Source organism: Thalassophryne amazonica, chromosome 9, assembly GCF_902500255.1.
Source record: "Thalassophryne amazonica chromosome 9, fThaAma1.1, whole genome shotgun sequence".
NCBI lineage: Eukaryota > Metazoa > Chordata > Actinopteri > Batrachoidiformes > Batrachoididae > Thalassophryne > Thalassophryne amazonica.
In genome coordinates, this window is record NC_047111.1 from 97,333,453 (window position 1) to 97,345,732 (window position 12,280).

A 12,280-nucleotide genomic window follows, 5' to 3' on the forward strand; every position below is an offset into this window, starting at 1 on the left:
ATTTCCTTCTTTGTGTCTTGTTTTAGTTGCGTTAGTATGTCTGTTTGTTTCTGGATGTCAAAAGTCATCTGCTCCAAGTCCAGTTTTTCTTTCATCATCCTCTCACCCTCTTTGTCATGATCCTCCTTTTCATCCTTAAGTTCAGTCTTCAGTTTCTCAAAATCTTGTTTCTCAGCCTGAAGTTTCTGTTGCCATTGATTTGTCTTGTCTGAGTAAATTATCAGACCTTCCATTTCTCTTTGTAACAAGCCAATAAAATGAGGTATCTTGTTTCTCTCTTGGTCAAGTTCTGCACACTTTTCTTCCAATGAAAGACATAATTTTTGAACATCTTCCTGGTTTTGTTTCAGTCTCAATGTTTTCATGATAATGTCCTCATGTCTCTTTCGGTTACTTTCTTTGAGTTTGGCTGTGAGAGTTTCTATTCCCTGGATGTTACTGTTGAGTAGATCTTCTCTCATTCTCAGTTCAGACAGATCTGCTTCCATTTTATTTTTTTCCTGATGAAGCATTTCTCTGTCATTGTCAATATGACTCTTCATATGGTTGAGCTGCTCTCTTTGTTCAGTGATATTTTCCATGGCAGCTTCAACCTCTTCTTTCCTCTTGTTGAAATCCTTCCTCAACTTTTCCAGTTCTTCTCTTTCTGCCAGTACAGTGCTCCTGTTGTGTTCCAGTTCTTGTCTTTGCCTGTTGAGGTCATCATCCTTCTGCATTTGTTCTTTTTCGTTCAAAGAAATGATGCTCATCAAATTATGAAGTTGTTCTTTTTCATTCTGAACTTGCATGACCAGGTCTTTCAAGTTGGATTTCTCTTCATTTATCTCCTCAAACATATTGTCTGCATATTCAGTTTTGTTCTTGATTTCAGTTTTTGTGAACTCCAACATCTCCATTTCCTTCTTTGTATCTTGTTTAAGTTGCTTCAATATGTCTGTTTGTTTCTGGATGTCAAATCTCATCTGCTCCAAGTCCAGTTTTTCTTTCATCATCCTCTCAGCCTCTTTGTCATGATCCTCCTTTTCATCCTTAAGTTCAGTATTCATTTTCTCAAAATCTTGTTTCTCAACCAAAAGTTTTTGTTGCCATTGATTTGTCTTGTCTGAGTAAATTATCAGACCTTCCATTTCTCTTTGTAACAAGCCAATTAAATGAGGTATCTTGTTTCTCTCTTGGTCAAGTTCTGCACACTTTTCTTCCAATGAAAGACATAATGTTTGAACTTCTTCCTGGTTTTGTTTCAGTCTCCGTGTTTTCATGATAATGTTCTCATGTCTCTTTTGGTTACTTCCTTTGAGTTTTGCTCTTAGACTTTCTATTGTCTGAACATTACTGTTGAGTAGATCTTCTCTCATTCTCAGTTCAGACAGATCTGCTTCCATTTTATTTTTTTCCTGATGAAGCATTTCTCTGTCATCGTCAATATGACTCTTCATATGGTTGAGCTGCTCTCTTTGTTCAGTGATATTTTCCATGGCAGCTTCAACCTCTTCTTTCCTCTTGTTCAGATCCGTCTTCAGCTGTTCCAGATCTTCTCTTTCTGCCAGTACAATGCTCCTGTTGTGTTCCACTTCTTGTGTTTGCCTGTTGAGCTCATCATCCTTCTGCATTTGTTCTTTTTCTTTCAAAGAAATGATGCTCATCAAATTATGAAGTTGTTCTTTTTCATTCTGAATTTGCATGGCCAGATCTTTCAAGTTCGATTTCTCTTCATTTATCTCCTCAAACAGACTGTCTGCATGTTCAGTTTTGTTGTTCACTTCAGTTTTTGTGAACTCCAGCATCTCCATTTCCTTCTTTGTGTCTTGTTTTAGTTGCGTTAGTATGTCTGTTTGTTTCTGGATGTCAAAAGTCATCTGCTCCAAGTCCAGTTTTTCTTTCATCATCCTCTCACCCTCTTTGTCATGATCCTCCTTTTCATCCTTAAGTTCAGTCTTCAGTTTCTCAAAATCTTGTTTCTCAGCCTGAAGTTTCTGTTGCCATTGATTTGTCTTGTCTGAGTAAATTATCAGACCTTCCATTTCTCTTTGTAACAAGCCAATGAAATGAGGTATCTTGTTTCTCTCTTGGTCAAGTTCTGCACACTTTTCTTCCAATGAAAGACATAATGTTTGAACATCTTCCTGATTTTGTTTCAGTCTCAATGTTTTCATGATAATGTCCTCATGTCTCTTTCGGTTACTTTCTTTGAGTTTGGCTGTGAGAGTTTCTATTCCCTGGATGTTACTGTTGAGTAGATCTTCTCTCATTCTCAGTTCAGACAGATCTGCTTCCATTTTATCTTTATCATTATGAAGCATTTCTCTGTCATTGTCAATATGACTCTTCATATGGTTGAGCTGCTCTCTTTGGTCAATGATATTTTCCATGGCTGCTTCAACCTCTTCTTTCCTCTTGTTGAAATCCTTCTTCAGCTGTTCCAGTTCTTCTCTTTCTGCTAGTACAGTGCTCCTGTTGTGTTCCAGTTCTTGTCTTTGCCTGTTGAGGTCATCATCCTTCTGCATTTGTTCTTTTTTGTTCAAAGAAATGATGCTCATCAAATTATGAAGTTGTTCTTTTTCATTCTGAACTTGCATGGCCAGGTCTTTCAAACTGTTTTTCTCTATATGTATCTCATCAAACAGACTTTGAGCATCTTCAGTCTTGTTTTGTAGTTCAGTTTTTGTGATCTCCAGTATTTCCTTTTCCTTGTCTGCCTCGTGTTTGTGGTGTTCTAATGTGTTGATTTGTTTCTGAATGTCAGACTTCAGAAGATTCAATGCCACTTTGTCTTTGGTCATGTTCTCTGTTTTCCTGTCGAGATCATTTTTCATTTCATTCAGCTCTGCTTTGAGGTCCAGAAGATATTCTTTTTCTAAGAAGAGTTCTTTATTTCGCTGACTTTCCTCTTCTTTTCTACAGGTGACATAATCTGACAAACTATTTCTCAGACTTTGTATTTCATGCCTTAACATTTCTGTGTTGTGAGGTATCTTTATTTCTGTCTCGTCATCAAGTTGTGCTTGTGTTTTTTGCAATATTCCACTAATTTTTTGCACAGCTTCATTATTTTGTTCCAAACTGTTCAGTTTGTGTTTGATTTCTGAACATGTTGCTTTCTTCAAATTCTTAATTTTTATGGTGTTCCCAAGTTCTTCTTTTTGTTTCCAAACCTGAATGTTTAGATCCTTTTGCAGTTGGACGTATTCCTGTATGGTATATCTCTTTTGATCACATTCTGCTTGCGTTTTCTTCAATGCAGTGCAAAGACTTTGCAAGTTTTCATTGTTTTGTTCTAACTTAATCAGTTTTACTTTTATTTCTTTTTGTGTCCTTTCAATCAGATGTTTCAGGTTTTCTGTCTGTTTTTCTGTTTGCACACTGCTCTTGCCTTTTTGCAGTTCTTGTGTTTGTCCGGTGAGGTTCTCATTGTTAAGCTTTTGCTCATTTTCTTTCTTGACCATAATGTGGATCGCTTTCTCAAGCTGATCTCTATGGAGGTGCACCTGGACAGTCAGATCCTTAACGCTGGTTTTGCTTGTGTTTAACTCACATAACAGATGGCCGGCACTTTCCGCCTTGTTCTGCAGATCAGCTTTGGTGAATTCTAAACATCTCAACAGTCGTTGATGATGTTGCTGCAGTGTGTTCATCTGTTTCTGGATGTCATTCATGTGCAATTTCTCTTTGTTCATCAGCTCCTTTTTTCTGTTGAGATCCTCCCTTTCTCGTGTTATACCTGCCTTGAGTATTTCAAGATTCTGTTTTTCCCGCATTCGCCTTTGCATGAATTGAACTTCCATTTCTTGTCTGTGGACCTGCCTGTCTGACATTAGATTGAGCAGTGCACCATTTTCGCTCCCTAACGCCTTAATGTTACCAGCTACTTTATCGATATCTGCATGATTTTGTTTTATTAGAGTGCATATCTTTATCACATCATTGTTTTGTGCTAATGTTTTTATTTTGTGTTGGATACCTTCATGTGTCCTTTCAATCAGCTGTCGAAATTTTGTTCTTCGAGTTTCCATGGATTTAGTTTCTGAACCGTGATCCTCTATCAATATTATTTTTTCACTTTCTCTGAAGAACGTTTCTTTCTCACTTTCATTTTTTGCCTCCATTTGCTTCAGCTGCTGACTTTGTTCACTCACACTGTCCATGGCAGCTTCATGTTCTTCTTTCTTCTTCTCGAGCTCCTCCCTCAGAAGGACCCAGTCTTTTTTTCCTTCTACATCTTGTTTTTCCCCTTTCACGTTGTCCTCCTCCAGATCACGTTCTGATTTCTTTAAAGTCGCTCTGCTCACGATGGTCTGAAGCTGATTTCTTCCTGTTTCAACTTGTACGATCAGATCGTTAATTTTTATTTTCCCAATCTTTATGTCATCAAAAACACTAACTAAGTGTTCTCTCTGCTTTTGTAGCTCAGGTTGTGTTATTTCCAACTTGCTGTTTCTCACTTTCATATCTTGTATATATCTTTCAAGTATTTTAAGGACTTTTAGGATGTCAGACCTCATTGCATCCAAGTCCAGTTTCTCTTTCGTCACTGATTGAATTGCTGCGTCAAGATCCTGCCTTTTGTTTTCGTTGCTTCGATCATCTGCAGCAACATTTAGCTTCATCTCAGCTTCCAAAAGGTCTTCATTCCTCCCCTCTTTGCAAATTTGTTCTTCCAGGATTCCCAGCCTTTGCTCCACCTGTTCCTCTTTTTGTTGCTGTAAGTTTCCAGGTTGTGTGCTGATGACATCCGTTGCATGAGTTTGCATTTGTTTTTTACTTTTCCTGATTTTAACTTCGCTTTCGTTGTTCCTCTTCACTTTTTTTGTTTCTCTGTGTTGTTTCTTTAGTTTGTGTTGATCTACTTTGCCTTTCCACTCCTCATCTTTTTCCTTCCTCACCTCTTTTCTTTGCACGACTAATTCTGATTTTTGTACAAGTCTCTCCTTCTCTTCATCTAATAATTTTTGCTCGTTTTTGACTTTTATTTCCATTTGTTGCAGATGTGTTTGCATTTGTTGCATATTTTTCAAAACACAGATAATCTTTTCTTTTTGGTTGTTCATCTCCATTTTATTATTTTCGACTTCTTCTCTCGCCTGAGCGATAAGCCTTGCCTCGGCTATCAAGTGTTGTTTTTCCTTCTCGGTTACTCTGTTTATATCATTAATATGACTTCTCATGAGCTGATATTTGCTGATGCATGCCTTCATTTGTTCCTGTAGCTTTTGAACTGGAGTTGAGACTTCAACAGATGCTGCTGACGTGTTCGTCTCCGTCGTTCCGACTTTGCTGTTTTCCTTCTGAAGCTTCAGCTTGATGATTTCCAGTTCATCTCTCTCTCTGATTATCCTCCACAGTCTCTGCTCCAGCTCTTTCTGCTTCTTTTTCATCTTCCTCTTGAGGGCATCTTTTTCCATTTTAATCTCAGTCCACATCTTTCTGGCTTGTCGCTCTCCGTTTCGAACCACGCGTTGGTTTTCTTTTTTCTTCACCTCCAGCTCAGACTTCAACACTTCCAGCTCACTTCTTTCCAGTTTAACCTGCTCTAGTGCTGTCTCCAGTTGTTTTTTCTCTTCTTGTGCTTGCATGTTAAAATTTTCCGTCTCGTCGTTTACGAGACATTTTAATCTGCGCGCTGCATCTCTTGCAGTCGTGTTCTCAGCTTTTAGTGCCTTGAATCTTTCTTTTTGCTCTTCGAGAAGAACTTTTGCCTTTTCCATGTTTTCCATTTCCATCTTAAATTTTTCCAAGTGCACATGAATCTTCCGTGTTCCATTTTGAAGGTTACTAATGAACGCATGAAGTTTCCTCACTTTTGCTTCGTCTCCAATGTTTGTCACCTGATTATTTTTGGACGTTTGCTCTCGATTTATCATTTCTTTCTCCCGGTCAGTGTCTGTCTTCCATTGACTCTGTTGTTGTGGCACATATTTAACAGCGCCATCATAATTATGCACCACCTGTTGAGTTTCTTCTTTTGCTGTTATTTGAAATTCCTCCTTTCCCTTTCTTAAAACAGAAGTCTTTGTACTTTTCTTCTTTCCATCAAAGGCTTCCATCTCCTCTTCCAGTGCCTCTTTTTGTCGTTGCAGCTTTATTTTCATGATTTCTGTTTCATCCCTTTCTCTCATTGTCCTCTCTAGCCTTTGGTCCAGTTGCCTCTCTCTTTTATTTGTCTCTTTTCTCAGTGACTCCTTTTCTTTTTGTATTTCATTCCACATGATTTCGAGTTCTGCCTTTTTTCTCACAGCCTTTCGAACGGTCAGTTCACTTTCTCGTCTCTTCATTTCCAGCTCAGACTTCAGCAGTTCCATTTCTTTGATTTCTCTTTTTGTTTTTTCTGTTTTCTCATCCACCTCCTGTTTTTGTCTTTTGAGTTGTTCTCTTAAACAGTTCATCTTATTTATCTCTGCCTCAGCTTGATATCTTGCTCTTTTCAGATTCTCCCTCTCAACCTGAATTTGCCGTTTCAGGGTTTCAGATTCTTTTCTCTCAGTCATCGTCCTGGATTTTAGATGTTCAGTGTCCTCACTTTGTTTTTTCAGATTAATTTCACTGTTTTGGAAATCCAAACATTCCATTACTGGTTTGATATCATCCTCCAACATTTCCGCTTCTAGTTTGTCATGAGACTTTTCCATTTTGTCCTCCTTTTTGTTCATTTTGCTCATTGACTGGTTACGGTCTCTTTGAGATGCCTCACCTTTCGTCGGATCTTGTTTTCTGGTCTCAAATTTGTCCTTGAGGTCTTCTAGCTGTCTCAGTTTTACCTTAGTCTCCTTTATTGCCATCTCAAAATCTTCACTCTTCTTTCTTCTCTTTGCAAATATTTTCTCAATGTTGCTTTTAACAGTTGCTATATCCAGCAACTTCTGCTCAATCGCTTCCTCTCGTCTCTGGATTTTTACTTTTGAAATGTCCAATTCATCTCTTTCTCTCAAGGTTTTCTCCAGTCTCTGGTCCAACTGTCTTTTCTGTTTTCGTGCTGCAGTTTTCATCCATTTTATTTGGCTCATTAAATCCATCTCACGTTGCTTCATTTCATCTCTTACCATTTTTAAAACCTGTCCGAATCGTTTCATCTCTTGTAGCATTGAGGGAATTTCAATAGCGTCTCCATTTTGATGATATCTCTTGATGTTCTGTTCCTCATTCAGGTTTTCAGCTTTTAATTTTATGACTTGTATAGTTTGCTTGGTTCTGTATATTTGCTCGATAGGTTTTTGTATGTCAGCACTTTTGGTGCATCTTCTTCCATGGTCTCCACCAATGCCCTCTGCTTTTGCCTGTTTTATTTCATGTCTTTCAGTCTTGACCCATTTTGCTGTTGTTTCTTCAGTTTGTGGCCTCTCATCATTCAGCCTGACCAAGTCAAACTCATTGCTTTTTACCATTTTTGCCGTTTTTTCATTTGCATCCTTTTTCTCTTGCAGTTCAAATTTGAAAAATTCCTTTTCGCCTTCTAAATTGTCATTGTCTTCCTTCAAAATTCCTGTGTGTTCCACTTTTTTCACCAGCTCAGACCTTCCATGCTCCAGATTTCCCAATGGCTTCATTGTATTTTGTGAATAAATCTCATTGTCTCCTCTCTGGCTCTGTAGCTCATTTATTTCTGCAAGTTTTTGAATCTCTTGATGTTGCTGTTCCATGTTCTCCACAGCCTTCTGTATTTGGTCCTTTGTCTTCTCTTCTTCCTCCTTGAGTGTGGACATCTGATTTAACATTTCATTGTTTTCACCCACATTTACCTCATTTTCTTTCTGATCATTATCCATTAATGTTTCTTTTTCAACTTCAGTTTGTTGCTGGAAGAACAGCTTCTCTGCCTTCATTTTTATAAAATATTTTACTTCTCCTTCTTGCCACATGGACTCTCCCAAGACCTGCTGTCTTTTTGTGTCCTTACTTTGATGCTGGGCACCAAATCCCGTTGTCTCTTTTGCAATCTGACATGTTTCCTCCTCGAGGAAATTACCACTCAGCTCATACTGTGGTTCTTGATGTTTACCTTTTTTCAGTGAAATTGATTTTCTGATTGCAGATTCTTCCCATATACATTCACTGACCTGAGCTTTCATGGAAAGCAGTTTATCCTGCCAAAAGAGAGAGAGAAAAAAATGTTGTTACACTACCCATAACAATGCTATTGATACAGAAGAATCAGATCTATGTTTTGATTAAAAAAAAATCTTATGTCTCAGTTAATTCTGTGCAGAATTAAACGTTATTTTTGTTATTTTATAACGCTATCTTTTAAATAATATTCCATCCAGTGAAACAAGGAGATCCAGTACCATTGCTGCTCAGGCTGAAACATTATATTAAATTTGTAGAACATAATAATAATATTAATCACTTTTATTTATATAGCACTTCTTAATGCAAATTATAAATTTATAAGTGTTTTTACAATTAAGCAAGCATGTCTATAAATAGAAGTATGTTAAAATCAAAACATGATTTTTTTTTTAAATAAACTAAAAATATATGTAATGATTAATTTATAATCAAACACTCTCAGTTTACAACAGCCAACCCCAAAAATTCAGATAGAATCATCATCAAGTGCTTACTGGACCAATCTGACTAAACAGTGGGATGTTATTCATAAATTATAGGTTATTATAGGTTGTATCTGATTGACAATCTTGACTGAATCAGTCTTATTTCAGCTGACAGTAAATCCTTCAGAGTCGTCACGGGTGCCTTCGTGGCTTCCCTCACTTGTGTCCTTCTCGCCCAGTCCCTCAGTTTTTTTAGGACGACCTGCTCTAGACACATTTACCATAATGTGCCATCTGCAATACACTTCTTAATAAGTGACTTAAATTAACTATGTGCAATATGTAACACATGGAATTGAATCAGTTGTGGTCCTTTAATCTGTTCTGCTGACATGTCAATAAAATACTGATGGAATAAAAACAACAACAACAACAAAAAACACCTGGATGTGAATCACGCATATACACACATTTTCATAATGCGGGCACACACACACACACATTTGTTACAGTCTCTCGGTTCTTTAATGCATCCTTAATGCCTTTAGGCTGGCTTTAGATGGTGAAACTTTCATGCAGCATAATTAAAATTTAGGTAAAATGAAGTTGCCGTTGAGTGTCATGGCATAAAACCTTCTGCAGTGCACTTGAAACCTGTATGAAACCCAGACCAACAATTGCAAAACTCAACTTTATAGAACTATTTTCATGGAACAGCCACACTGGCGTTGTGTCACACGATGTCAAACTAAATGTTTATTGCACAGGTGCTTTTTTATTATTGTTATTCTTGAGTTTGAGTTTTTGATTAGAACTGATCGATGTGCATGTTTGCACGGAAATTAAATTTCCTGCAGCTTGTCACACAAAAAGGTTCGCCTTGTAAAACCAGCCTTAGTCTGCTGTAGTTATGTTTCGAATATCCTGCCCACAGATGAAAATTGCTTTGTTGGTCAACAGTGGCAAATTTACAGAAAGGCCTGTCCCTGAATAAATAATAACAAATGAATTTGAAGAGAAACTGGACTTACCATGCAGTTTTGTATTTTTTCCTTGTTCTCTTCTATCCTCCGTTGGGTTTCATGCATCTCCTCTGTAGAATTTTTCATCTCCAAAACAGCTTTTTCCACGGTGGCTTTTATTTCACCCATAATTTGGATTTTGGTCACAGTCTCAGTGGTTTTCTGTCTGAGCTCCTCACTTTGTCGTTGCATCTTGATCTTCAAGATCTCTAAGTCATCCCTCTCTTTCACCACCTTCCCCGTCTGAATGTCAAGCTGCCTTTGCTTTTTTTGCACTTGAAATTTCATCCATTTGATTTGGCTTTTTTGTTCCTTAAAGTCCTTGCTCTGCTCTGCAACTTCTTTAAACAAACACAGCATCTTGCAAATGTCTTTTATTTCGAGAATGACTCTCTGAACTTGAGCGTTCACATTAAACTCCAATATGTGCTCTGTAGACTTTTGTTTTTCCTTTGTTCTCTTGCTCATTCTTATCAGTTTTTCCAGGTTCTTTTTCTTTATTTCAAGCTCAGAATTTGTCACCTCCAGCTCTCTTATCTCTTTCTTTGTGCTGCGTAACTTGTCGTCCAGCTCCCCTTTTTGTCTTTCAATGCTTTCCCTCATACGGATCACTTCATCCACCTCAGCTTGCGCCGCCCGCCGTTCTCTCTCTATCATTTCCCTCTCTGCCTGCATTTCAATTTTTCTTCTTTCTATATCATTTCCTTCAGACTGTACCCTCACCAGCCTGTCCTCTACGTCTTGTTTCTGCCTCTGCATCTCAGCCTTCATCTCCTGAAACATCTCAGATTCCCTCACTATCCTCTCCATGCCTCTGTCTGTCTCGTCCCAAAGTTTCTCCATCTGTTCCTTAATCCTCCTGAGCATCATTTTTATCTTTTCATCAGGTCTCTCACCTTTTGCTGTATCAAAACCGACTTTTTCTTGTATTTGTCGTTTTCTGCCTTCCACCGTCTCCACCCTGTATTTCTGAATTTGAACATCTTTCATTTTATTCCACCTTTGCTTCATGTTTTTGATATTTGCATTTACTTTTTCTTTGATATCTTCTAATTCACTTTTGTTTCGCAAAATCATATCTCTTTTTCCATCTAGTTTTACTTTGATGTCTGCCATGTTTATCTCCATTTGTTCTTTTGCCTGCTTGGCTTTGCTCAGTATGTTATTATTTTTTAGAATTAGACTTTGCAGGCTCTTTAGCCCCTGCTCTTGTGTTACCTTTTTGCTGGGTGTTTCTGTTTCCTTACTTTGTTCTGATTTCACTTTTAGTTTGATCGCTTCCAATTTGAGTTGTGTATTGATGATTTCATTGCGTCTGCTTTCCAGACTTTCTCGCTCTAAGTATATTTCAGCCTGCATTTGCAGAAATGTAGTTTTTTCTTGATCAGCTTCATCTTTAGTTTCTTTCAGATTTCTGATGACTTTCTTGACCTGTGAATTCAGTATCTGTATTGCTAAGGACAGCTGGTGTTTTTCGTTGCTTAGTCTGTTAATATCCCGCTGCTGCTGGTCTAGTTTTTCTTTAAGGTATGCATTTTCATTTATCTCACTTTGTGCCACCTCCCAAAGTTGTTCAATCTCTTCAAATGCTTGAAATGCCGCTTGACGTTGTCCATTATTCGTCTCCATTTTGGTTTGAGCTTGGACTTTCGATGGCTTGTCTTTTATTTCCTTGCCGTCTTCTGGTTCCCAATTCTGCTCGGTTTGACTCATCTTGCTGTTCTGTTTTCTTTGCTCTGTTGGTACAAGAAACACACAAATTTTAGTTTGAGACACAACTGTAAAACAAGTTTCAACAGATAGTATTACTGGTCTTATTGCAGTTATGTTTGTGAATAATGAAAGGAACATAGGAACATTTTGAACATTTTAGTCTGAGAAATGTTCTTAAAGTCAGTTTGTCAATCTCTGAAATGGTTTTGGCTACATAATAATCCACAATCGCGAACAATTCATTTCTTTGATTTTTTTTAAAGTCATTTAATTTAAGTCTTTAATGCATTAAAGTGATGAGTGTCCAAAAACCTTTTGGACCCATGATCTGTACCTTCAGCCATGATATTCAATAAGTGAATTGAATGAAAAATTTAATTTAGAAACATTCTGCCTAATTACCCAGTAATACAGACAGCAGGTCACACAGACACATCATCAAACACATTTTGGGCCTGATTTTAAAAAGATTTACATGTGTAACAAGAGCATTCAGAAATTTACGGATCCAGATCACCTCCAGAATTCAGTGGAGTCTTCCATGCCCTAATATCTATCTGTGGTGCAAATTTGGTGAGAATCCATGAAGTAGCTTTGAAGTAATCCTTGAAAGCCTATATAAAGGGAAATCTTGATCAGAATCTGGATGCACATGACCTCCAAAATTTAATGGAGTTTTCCATGGCCTAACATGTATCTGTGTAGAAAATTTCATCAAAATCTGTGCAGTAGTTTTCATGTTATCCTGCCAACAGTAATCTTTCAAACCCTATATAAAGTGAAACTTGATGCAGAATCCGGATCTGGATCACCTCCAAAATTTAATGGATTCTTCCATGGCCTAATATGCGTCAAAACCCATGCAGTAGTTTAGACATAATCCTGCTAACAGGCAGACAGACAGACAGACAAATAAATAAACACCGATGATTTCATTACGTCCTTGGCGGACATAAACATGTGCAAACACCATTGCTTCCACAAAAAAAAGTGCTAATTTGCTAATGGTGCACACTGAGCATAGCATCTTCCCAGTGCCCAATATAGCAAGTATTGTCC

At 37.6% G+C, this 12,280-nt stretch overlaps 1 protein-coding gene across 2 annotated transcripts in view; it reads right to left on the reverse strand.

Moving 5' to 3' along the window:
* Positions 1-12,280, reverse strand: part of LOC117517691 (nesprin-1-like) — a 51,528-nt gene that overhangs the window by 19,258 nt on the left and 19,990 nt on the right. The window contains exons 2-3 of one of the 2 annotated variants that reach the window (XM_034178808.1): positions 9,518-10,508; positions 100-8,075 (exon numbers count right to left, since the gene is read on the reverse strand). In XM_034178808.1, the coding sequence (XP_034034699.1) occupies positions 100-8,075; positions 9,518-10,508 (8,967 nt within the window). Of the gene's footprint in view, positions 1-99; positions 8,076-9,517; positions 11,245-12,280 lie in introns of both variants that reach the window. The other variant, XM_034178806.1, reaches the window with a different exon arrangement.